Source organism: Zootoca vivipara, chromosome Z1 (assembly GCF_965207765.1).
Source record: "Zootoca vivipara chromosome Z1, rZooViv2.hap1.1, whole genome shotgun sequence".
NCBI classification, from domain to species: domain Eukaryota; kingdom Metazoa; phylum Chordata; class Lepidosauria; order Squamata; family Lacertidae; genus Zootoca; species Zootoca vivipara.
This window is the reverse complement of record NC_142583.1, coordinates 15,298,640-15,310,188: the sequence shown is the minus strand read 5'-3', so window position 1 is coordinate 15,310,188 and position 11,549 is coordinate 15,298,640. Positions and strand designations below refer to the sequence as shown.

At 44.1% G+C, this 11,549-nt stretch overlaps 1 protein-coding gene across 5 annotated transcripts in view; it reads left to right on the top strand.

The window, feature by feature from the left end:
- The first annotated feature begins 514 nt into the window (after positions 1-514).
- The window catches only part of UGDH (UDP-glucose 6-dehydrogenase), a 31,612-nt gene continuing 20,577 nt past the window's right edge, over positions 515-11,549 (top strand). The window contains exons 1-3 of one of the 5 annotated variants that reach the window (XM_088660869.1): positions 515-563; positions 1,079-1,144; positions 9,482-9,650. In XM_088660869.1, coding sequence (XP_088516995.1) covers positions 9,489-9,650 — 162 coding nt within the window. In that variant the 5' untranslated portion in view covers positions 515-563; positions 1,079-1,144; positions 9,482-9,488. Of the gene's footprint in view, positions 564-1,078; positions 1,145-3,443; positions 3,566-3,895; positions 3,914-4,598; positions 4,696-9,481; positions 9,651-11,549 lie in introns of those variants that run through there. The other 4 variants (XM_060278914.2, XM_060278911.2, XM_060278913.2 and 1 more) reach the window with 4 other exon arrangements.

The window sequence follows — 11,549 nt, the reverse complement described above, 5'->3', positions numbered from 1 at the left end:
ACTTCATATTGTACCATGGAAAACTCATACAACAGCCCCCAGACAGCTGTTGCTGCAGTACATTTGTGTGCATAAATTTTGGTGTATTTTAGAAGCTACTGAAATAATGCTGTTTAAGAAAGCTATATAGCATTTCCCCATCTTTGCCCAGAACAATTTGGGAACTATTCAAGCATTTAATTATATATGTACATAAGTAACTGGATGGGAGCTTTATTTGTATACCTACATGAGCACTTGTGCAGCTATCAAAAAGGTTTTAAGGAAAATATGCTTGATATGGTAGACCACTGATACAGGGAAGAATGTAGGCTTGAACCTATGTTCTGCTATATCAAGCATATTTTCTTTTAAATCTTTTTGACAGGCTCCAAGTGGGAGGGTATGTGGCCCCTCTCTCTGCTCCATGGGCTGATAGTTGAGGGCTAACTGCAAACATATCCAGTTAGCAAAATCCTCTTTCGGTATTGATCACAGTGACTAGATTCAACATCCTTCATAACCTCCAGATCCACTGCTTCAATACCAAGGGAAGCCATTGAATGACAACTGCCTGTCGCTTGGTACGTATACCTGCCTGCTGCTTAAACGTTTCCTGCCCAGAGAAATAGAATAAAAATGAAAGCTATGATTCCTTATTGATACATAATGACTTTACTCCATGCTTAGAATCTCCATAGTTAAAGCCCTATTTGTTTTGCATATGGCAATTTAAGTAGCAAAACACTTCAGTTTGGTATCAGAACTGCCAACATGGATTGCAGATTGTCCTGCTATATTGTCCACACACTTAAATTACGGTTTTAATTTTTTTGTTATTTTGCCTGCCTTTGAACTCTACAACCACTTGTAGGCATCCATTCATTCCTTAGAAACCCACACTGAAGAATTTAGAAATCAGCTTGCTTGCTTGCCACGGGTGTGCCATTTGCCCTGTGGTAAGCAAGACATCCAGAAACATACCAGCTCCTACCTCACCGGACATCTTTCTATGATTCAAGCAGATTAGAAACTGCTGGATTCCCTTGTAATCAACAGGAGACTTACTGATTTTTCTTTCCTCTTCCAAATCCCACAGAAAAGAGAGAAAACCCTGCTTCTCTCCCAGACCCCATCTGCAGTTGCAGATGACTTGCTTCGGCTGGTAAGCCAAACCATTATTTATAGACTGCTGCATATACTGCTGTCAATTTCCAGTTTTGCCAAGGCCCAGGAAAAGAGCAGATTATATTCATCTTTAGGCAATACGTACTCTTAGCTCTTCCACACTGTATGAGCATCTTGTGCATTATTTTTAGGGCAGGGCGGCCGAACTTTTCATACCAAGTGGGCACAGAAACTGTGGGCAACGTACTGAATTAAATTTCCATCTCATAAATACACCCTTAATAGATTTGATATCTTTTAATTATTAAGCAAATTTAATACATAGATGTTTGCGCTTTCATTAACAGATGTCACAGTAAGATTTTAATGCTTTTTTTAAACGTTAGCAGAGGGCCGCCAAAAAAAAGGCATTGAGGGCTCCATGTTACAGGTTGGTTAAAATACCACCAGATATGTATGTTTAAGGTAGACAAAAAATGTTTTGGACCAAAGCTCACAATTTGAAAAAGAACTGTTAAAAAATAAGGATAAACATCTGTCTATAATGTATCATTTATTATTAGAATTGGAAACAAAAGACAAGCTAGTTAAAGCATCCAATGACTCACTGGGCAATACTGGATATACAGGACACAATATAGAACTAGACCCCCTAGGAGAAACTTTGGAAAAGTGATATGAAATTTACTGTGTGTTAGTCTCTGAAAAAGGGACCCAGGTGGCGCTGTGGGTTAAACCACTGAGCCTAGGGCTTGCTGATCAGAAGGTCAGCGGTTCGAATCCCTGCAACGGGGTGAGCTCCCGTTGCTTGGTCCCAGCTCCTGCCCACCTAGCAGTTCGAAAGCACATCAAAGTGCAAGTAGATAAATAGGGACCGCTCCAGCGGGAAGGTAAACGGCATTTCCGTGCGCTGCTCTGGTTCGCCAGAAGCAGCTTTGTCATGCTGGCCACATGACCCGGAAGCTGTCTGCGGACAAATGCCAGCTCCCTCGGCCTATAGAGCGATATGAGCGCCGCAACCCCAGAGTCGGACACGACTGGACCTGATGGTCAGGGGCCCCTTTACCTTTATTCTCTGAAAAAGAACTACAGTGGTATCCTAGTTCCCTAATTTAATCCATTCCGGGAGTCCAACGGTTCAAAAACCAAGGTAACCCGCTTTCATCCAGCCTGCAAACCCCCGAACATTTTGAATTATGGTGCTGGAGGAGACTTTTGAGAGTCCCATGGACTGCAAGAAGATCAAACCTATCCATTCTTAAGGAAATCAGCCCTGAGTGCTCACTGGAAGGACAGATCCTGAAGCTGAGGCTCCAATACTTTGGCCACCTCATGAGAAGAGAAGACTCCCTGGAAAAGACCCTGATGCTGGGAAAGATGGAGGGCACAAGGAGAAGGGGACGACAGAGGATGAGATGGTTGGACAGTGTTCCTGAAGGTACTGAACATGAGTCTGACCAAACTGCGGGAGGCAGTGGAAGACAGGAGTGCCTGGCATGCTCTGGTCCATGGGGTCACGAAGAGTCGGACGCGACTAAACGACTAAACAACAACAACAAAGTAAAATATACAGGAAACCATGAAATATGGAAGGAGAAGAAGTGAAGTCACTGGTTGTTTCAAAGTTTGTAGAATGTTTAATTTGTTATGTAGAAAAATAAAAACTCAATAAAAATATATAGTAATAAGAAAAAGGCATTCCGGGCTCGACAGCCCTGTCTTAGGTGGTGAACAGGCTTATAAAGAAAGTTAAGACACAACATCCCATCCCACAAATGTATGCCTCCTGAAGTTAGGCTTGCACTCTCCATTACATCTGTATATTCCCAATATTTTTAATTTTTTTGCTACTATAAAATACTATAATGAAATGTTTAAGTATCTCTGGTGATCCTTGAATCTTCCCGCCAGCCTTGCCATCCTCTCCTGGCGCGCCTTTGGCGAACCACTGAATCGCACCCCATTCACGCCGCATATTCAAAGCCTCTCACTTTCCGCCCCGCCCCTAGCACGCTAAGAATTCTGGGAGCTGTAGTTTGCTAGGGCTGCTCCTAACCGGGGTGAGGATCCCGCTCCCCTCACCAATTCCCAGTACTGTATCTGTTATCTGTATCAGTATCAGATACCAGTATCAGGTACCTGATGAAGTGTGCATGCACACGAAAGCTCATACCAAAACAAAAACTTAGTTGGTCTTTAGGTGCTACTGAAGGAATTTTTTTATTTTGTTTCGACTCAGACCAACACGGCTACCTACCTGTAAACAATCCCGTTTCCCTAAGCAACACCCAATAAAAGCCTCCATAAAAAATAAAAATAAAAGCGCAGCCGGGAGACGGGCGGGCGCAGACGGCTCCCCCCCCCAGATGCTTTAATTTCCCCTCAAACACGGCCTGTCTGGACGGAGGAATCGAGGCGCTCGCTCGCTCAGCCGTCCGGGGACGGGAGAGCGCGTGAGGTAACCCTGGCCAGGCCCGGGAAAAGCCGCGTCGCTGAAGCGGCTGGGAGGAATGTTCCGCGGCGGGGCTGGGAAGATGGGCCGCGTAAGCGCTTCTCGTAGTCGCCGCCGCTACAGGGCGCTCGCCTGGGTGTGCAGCGGGGATTTGAGGCCGAGCTCCGGGGCGCCGGCAGCAGCAGCTAGGCCGAAGCGGCCCCGGAGGCCCTGCCTGCCGCCACACCCAGCCCACTTCCCTTAGGGCGGGAAGCCAGAGGCAGCGGCGTTTTCTTGGGCCTCCTGGCTGGTGGAGAAGAGGCCGGCTTGGGGGGCTCGCCCCAGTGACTGGGGAAACCTAGCCAAATGGGCGAGGTAATAATAATATCGGCACCTTCGCCGGAGGAAGGAGGCGGGAGCGAGAGGGAGAATAGGAGACCCCGCTCGTCCTCTCAAGATCCTTGAGGACACCTCGCTCTCCCAAACGATTCCCACCCCCATTTCATGCTTCCCCATAAACCTCCCCGCCTCTTCTCTCCGGTAGGAGCTGCTCTCCTTGGCCGCCTCCAAATAACCTCCAGGCTCCAAAAATAAATCTCATTTCCCCTCACTGCCTCCTGCTTTCGTCCCCGATCCCTTGCATAGGCTTCTGCTTTCCCTCCCTCCGAGATCCAGGGATCCTTCGCCGCCCGCCGCTCTCAGCCCCCCTGCGGATTTCTTCCAGCTCCCTCGCTCTTTTCCAGCCATCCCAGTACTGTATTCCCAGTAACCCGCTTTCATCCATCCTGAAAACCCCCGAACATGCCGATGGATTCTTCGTTGGTTCCTCCGCGGCGCGAGCCTAGGCGCTTGATCTCCGACCTAGCCCGATCGCCGCCTTCCTTTTTCGCTCCTCCCGGCCAGATTTTCGCCATCCTCCCGCCCCCGGGCCTCACTTTTCCCTCCCACTGCCCGGGCGGGAAAGGGGAGGGATCCGCCGCTGCCCTCCGGGGGGGGGGGTAGAGGAAAGTGGCTCTTTAAAAGCGGGGCGGCGCCGGCGCTTGGGATCCACTCGCCTGCTCGATCCCTGCCGGGCCACATCCGTTCCTGTTCTGTCCAGCTGCGGCACAGCCTCCTTCGCCTCCTGCCCGTCCAAGGTACCGGGACCGCGGATCGCTGTATGTATTCCCTTCCCTCTTTAAAATGTTTGCGGACTTTCTCCTCTTCCCCACCATCACTTTCCCGGGGTTGCTCCCCCCCCCTTGCACAGGATTAAATCCTTTCACCAAAGCCTTTTTCTTACCGGACAAAGGGATTGTTTGATTTTGCAGGAGGTTTAAGGGTGTGTATATTGCCTTGGGTTTCCGTGTACGTATAATTCGCCTTTCGTTGATGTTAAATTTAATGGCTTTCCCTGGGAGCTTGCTGTTTAATCTAAGGCATACCAGAAATACTCCCTTTTCAGAAGAAGACTAAGGCTGCCTTTGTCAGGGCGTTTGAATGACTCTTGTGGGGTTTTTTTTTCAACCGCTTTGCAATGCTGCTTCCTCTATCGGTGTGTAGTATCCCTACATGTACACACGCAGGAATTTAAGACTCCAAATAAGTTGAGACTTCAGTTCTTCTGAAAACAGTTATTTCAGAATTGCTCTGAAATGGTCTCATTTTCTCCTTACTGATGCTTGCATATAGATCTTGTGAGTCCATTTTGGGGGTTTGTTAAAAATGGGGCTGCCGCTACTCTTTAGAAGTATGCGAGAGTAATTTATTTTGCACAAAGATCACTCCACCAGTCTGTGATCTGTATAAATTGATCTGGAATAACTACCACACCCACTTAATACTCTCTGTGTGCAGATTTCATCTTCTGGAAGTCAATCTGGAGGCAATTTATATGTTGCCATTACTAATTTTTAACACATCCCATTTTACTACACTACTTATTACTGAATTGCTCTTACTATAAATATTTACTTACATATGTATCCCACTTTTTCTCAAAGCTGCTCAGAACTGTCCATGGAAGTTGCCTTAAAGCTATCCTGTTAAGCGAATTTGACTTGAGAGTGACTGACCTGGTGGACTTTATGACTAGGCAAGCATTTGAAGCCAGGTTTCTCCAATCCAGCACTCTTACTAACTCAAGTTCATATTGTAGCAAATGTGAATAAAAAACAACAACAATATTGTAGCAAATGCTTAAATAATTATATGTAGCAAATGCTTAAATAATTATAGTGACTCCTTGTCTATTTCTGGGCCCAGAATATTGGTGCCAGTGTTGCCTTCAGACTGAGGCCTTCGCGGTTTGGGACTGAGCTCCCTCTGGTACCTGAAAGGACATCTGTCTCCATATCATCCTGCCCTTTATGTTCAGATATTCTGCCTTCTTCCAGGTACCCCTCCATATTCAATACAGGGGCTTCTCAGTGGTGGCACCGGACCTATGGAATGCCCTTCCCAGAGAGGGGCACTAGGATGTACCTGCTGGCTTTTTGCACCATTGAGGGATTTTGGACTGAGAGAGCAGCAGTTCCACTAGCATAGCAGTGATATATTTTGTCCCTATAATTGGTATAGGATTGCTCTGCCCATGTTCTTTTGTTATACTGTATAGAGTTAGCTCACTAGTTGGGCTCAGCCTCCCTTGCAATATAGGGAATAATAATTGACTTTTCTTGAGATTGCTATAAGGATTACAGCTAGACAACACATGTGAAGTGCTTTGAACTCTTGGAATAATTATACAAATGTATTAGATAGATCTATAAAATATTAGGCATCATTGTTAACATGGGCGTTCCATACTTTTGAAGTTGAATTCTCATTATCAGATACAGAGGTAAAAAATATAGAATATTGTTTTTTTCACTGACGACATGTTTTCAATGAATCTTTCGCTGGAACATATGCTAGCATGCATATATATACAGTACTGTATATATACAGTATAAGTGTATATATATATATATATATATATATATATATATATATATATATATATATATATACACAGTATAATGCAAACACACACACACACCTTCTCCTGGTAGCATGAATAATTTGATCAGCATAAGAACATAATATAAGAAGAGCTGGATCAAATGTAAAACCAGCATCCTGTTCTCACAGTGAATGACCAGATGTCCATGGAAAGCCTGCAAGAAGAACCTGAGTGCAGCAGCCGTCCCCCCACTTGTGATTCACAGTACAGTGGTACCTTGGTTCCCAAACTCAATCTCTTCTGGAAGTCCGTTCGACTTCCAAAACATTCACAAATCAAGGCGCAGCTTCTGATTGGCCCCGGAAACAATGCTGACAGCCGAAAAGGATGTTCAGCTTCCAAAAAAAGTTTGCAAACCAGAACACTCACTTCCAGTAAGAGCTAGTGTGGTGTAGTGGTTAAAAGCGGTAGACTCATAATCTGGGAAACCGGGTTCGGGTCTCCACTCCTCCACATGCAGCTGCTGGGTGATCTTGGGCTAGTCACACTTCTTTGAAGTCTCTCAGCCCCACTCACCTCACAGAGCGTTTGTTGTGGGGGAGGAGGGGAAAGGAGATTGTTAGCTGCTTTGAGACTCCTTCGGGTAGTGATAAAGCGGGATATCAAATCCAAACTCTTCTTCTTCTTCCGGGTTTGCGATGTTCAAGAGTTGATTTGTTTGGGAGCCAAGCCATTCGGGAACCAAGGTACCACTGTACTGTAATGGTATTCAGAGGCATCTTGCCTCTGATCCTTGAGGTAGTACATGGCCATCATGACTAGCAGCCATGATCTAGAAAAGAATAGTAATCCCTATCTTGCATGAAAAGCAGTTGAAGTGGTCTGCAGGAAGAAAACTAGAGCTGATGGAATTTCATTGGCGTAGATATGCTAAATCAAATGTTTAGCCAGCAGTGGCGAAAAGTCTCTTGGTTTTAATGGAAGATGCATCTAGCTTGACTTATAACTTCTGCCTAGGCAAAATTGTGATAGACACAGCCTGGAAGCTGGGAGAGAAAGCCAATCAAACCAGCCCCAAAGCAAATTGCCTGAAAAAGGAAAACTGAGAAATGTTGTAATTTGAACGGTTTGGGGCAGCTTCTGAGAGGCCAAGCCACAAGCAAGCACAAGGCAAACCAGTTCCTGAAATCCTCACATATTCAGTTGAGTGTCCCTTGCGCAACAGACGCCTTTCCTCATTCCATCCAAGTTCAATGATTCATTTTCCTCTGCTGGCAAGGGAAAAGATCCTATTTCAGAGAGGCTTGTGTGTTTGCCAGTAGCTAATAACACTAATAACTGTTGACCTTAAAAACTTTTACTTCTATTTTCCTTAAGAAAACTCAGTACTTGTCAAGTTGCCTGCATCCACGCAGTGTTTCATACGTTGCCTGATATTCTGTTCTTTTATTTTATTTATTGCATTTATATCCCGCTTTCCCCCCCCAAGAAGTTCAAACGGTGTACATGGTTCCCCCATCTTCATTTAATCCCCACAACAGCCTTGTGAGGTAGGTTAGGCTGAGAGGCAGGTCACCCAGTGAACTTCATGGCTAAGTGAGGATTTGAACCCAGATCTCTTGGGTCGTAGTCTGACACTCAACCACACTGGCTGTTTTTATTTCTCTCCATATGCCTGAAGAGCAACAATAACCTGTTGCTAATATCGCTTCTTGATAAAGGAACTGAATGCTACTGTAATGTTCGAACCCTTTCTTCTTTTTCTTGAGCTGTCCGCCCATGTAAGCCTGCCTGGAGTTCTTCTGACATTCCCCTTGCAAGGTTTGTAACTCAGTCGTCCTCCGGCAAGGCCTCTTGGGAGCATCAGCTGGTAATACTATTTTGTGGCTACAATGCAGCCTTTGAATTTTTCTGTGAATATAGGCCCTTCACTCTAGCTGCTGGAGAAGCCTGCAATGTTTATCCAGGGGAGGAGGACTTGCAATGTACCATACTGTGGCTCTTTGCAGAGGCTGGTTCTCTTCTAACAGGACTGATTTATTTATTTATTTAAAAAACCCACTTTTGTGCCTCTCTTTTCCTCCTACCAGTTATATGCCTGCCAGATCTCAGTTCTGAAAACTCTTTTGCTCAGTGATTGTGTCCAGGAGAGATGTTGTGATTCTGGGAGAGGGAAGAGGGTTGATATTGTGCCAGAGGGGCCCCTCAGCACTTTGCATAGATGCCTACCTGTGTGTAGGTTTGGATTGTACAAATCTGGAGCCTACACACCTTGTACAAAGGCAAGAATAGAAATGTGATGCCCAACACATGAATGTTGGAAGTGCTGGAGAGGCAGGGTCAGTTGGTATGATTGTGATACCCCACTTTTATAGGGGAAATCAGCATTTGCAAGGACCACAATGGTGCATTCAGCCCCATCAGAATACTGAATGAGGACCACATGGGCAATTGCCATAGTGTTGTCTTGTTTCCCTGGCTGGGTAAGGGACAGTTTTATGACAGCTTGGGCACCTTCGTACTCCTAGTCGAAGAAAAAAGATTAGGAGAGCAGTGTGCACAGAACTCTGTAGCTGCCATAGTGCATAGTGCAAGACTCGATTTCCCCAACAGGAAAACATACAGTGCTCTTACAGCTGCAGGGTGGAGAAGCAGTATTTGTGAGCTATGTGGGTGAGGTAGCCTCCACAAATACTTGCTTATGAAGCTGTTTAGCGCTTTTCTACAACGGAAACACTTGTGTTTTCACTTGGTCTTGCTACAAAAATGTGCTGTCTTCATAATGATTCACAGATGTTGTTCAATATCTTACTGAGTTGATGTAAGCCGGGCTTTAAAATGCTTCCAAGTGGAGATAGAGAATGTTTTATGCCATATTTACTGTGAATAAGTAGGAGCACTTAAGTATCCAAAAATGTTCATTTTTAAATATGTGCGTAATATAAGAATGTGACTGGGTTTTAGCGTTCACAGTAGTTTTAAACTGAACATTTCCCATTTTTTTTCTTCTTTCTTACCAGAACAATCATGTTTGAAATTAAGAAAATCTGCTGCATTGGTGCTGGTTATGTAGGTGGACCAACGTGTTCTGTCATTGCACATATGTGTCCAAAAATTAAGGTCACTGTTGTTGATGTCAATGAAGCTAGAATCAATGCATGGAATTCCGATACGCTTCCAATTTATGAGGTAACTGAATTTTACTAATGCGGTTTTCCATTCTTACCTTACTATACTTGTCATGTCACATATCTCTTCCGGGCTGTATCTCATTGTTAGATGCCTCCAAAAATGTGGGCTTCCTTTACTCCCCCCCATTGCTATTTTTTAATGCTATTGTCATTATTAGCATGTGTATCCCACTCTTCCTCCTCCAAGGAGTTCAGGGTGGCAAAAGACAAGGACATCCCATTTTACCTTCACAACAGTCAAGTGAACTAAGTAGAACAGAGCAATAGTGGCTGACCCAAGGCCACTTAGTGAACTTCATGATGGAAGGGGAATTTAATAGCAATATACTGTACAGTAATAGCGAAAGAGGAGGGCTTGGACAATGGCTAAGCAGTGGGCCAAATGCAACACTCCTAAGAGCTTGAAATCATTTGTGCCCCTTTAAAGAGGTGCTTGACTTTGCGCTAGGAAACGGAGCACAATCAGCAACATTTCACAGGATGTAGTATGGACTGTTCTTTCTTAGTTGCACAAGTAGCAGGAGAGAAACATTTAGAACTGCAGGTGTGGGCACAGACCTGGAATTCAAAGGAAAAACTCTGGCCTCTTTTTTTATGTGTAAGAGTCATATAACACATCCACGTCATTCCTTGATGTGGCTTAGCTTACCCGAGGCAGAAAAGTATCCAAGTTTGTTTGTAGAAGGAACAAGAGACAATCAATGCTTTTCATTCCATGAGGCACATAATTAATTTGAATGTTAATGGCTGGAAGTTGATCAAGTTTACAGGATTCTGCTTCAGGACAGGGCATTAAATTTGGTTATTTTCAGGCTTCCTTAAAGAACTTAACATTTTACAAAAGATTATTCTTTTGCTGATTAGGGCCTGGGCTTGCTATCTGGTTATTTAAAATGAACATGCATTGCACATCCAGGAATTGCACAATTCTTTGAAGAGTCAGCACATTCTTTCTGACTGTAGAGCGGTGATTCAATTTTATCTACCTCACAAATGGTTTATTAATGGGAAACATGTCTGTTTCAAGACATGGGGAAGTGGTTGCCTCTGATATCAGAGCAATGGTTAATGCTGTTTTAGGGTACACTGGCTGAAAGCACAGCCATATTTTTCAATAGAAGATTGAATTACTGTTTCTGTTTAGAAAATTGCCGCAAATTGTGGCACAGAATTACACTAAATGCCATACTGTATTATTTTTAGTCAGTCTTCAAAAAGGGATGGGGCACATAGAATTCTGAGATCCTTAAAATTATTGAGATTTAAAGTACTTCCTTATTTTTTGAATATATGACCTGATAGGGTTGCCATCAAAGGTTGTTGAGCATTTTTAAAGGAAACTATTGACATTGTTGAGCTTTTTACAAAAACTTGCCTAAAATCCAGGACAAAGTGCCACCTTTGAAATCCCGAGGAAAACCAGACCTATGGCAGCCCTATGACCTTAATATGTCATTCTTAAAACAGCTGCTGGAGTTTATAGTTCAGGTTGCATCAAGGGTAAATAATGGCAAGTGGCTTTGTTACAGCCCTGTTTCTCTGGATGAGTTAAATTTTAATCCAGAGTATAAAGTATATATACTGAGATGGATCAGTGGGAACTGGGTATGCTTCTTCATGTAGGTGAAAACACTACTTTGCATGATATGTTGAAAAGTGAACTTTAACCCTTCTAAAGTGTAGCCATTGTTGTCTTAGAAAAAGCACGCCTGTGCTTACAAAAGGTGCATTAAAAATGTTTCAAAAATGAATTGGGTAATTGCTGCTCCAGCCTGACCTTGCTCCCAAATTCAGATCCAGATCCCCGCTATCTGTTTTCAGAACTGACCTGATGATCAGGCAAGGATATTTCCACCAGGCCTGACCAATCCATAGTCTTCATACTGTTTGCCAATCA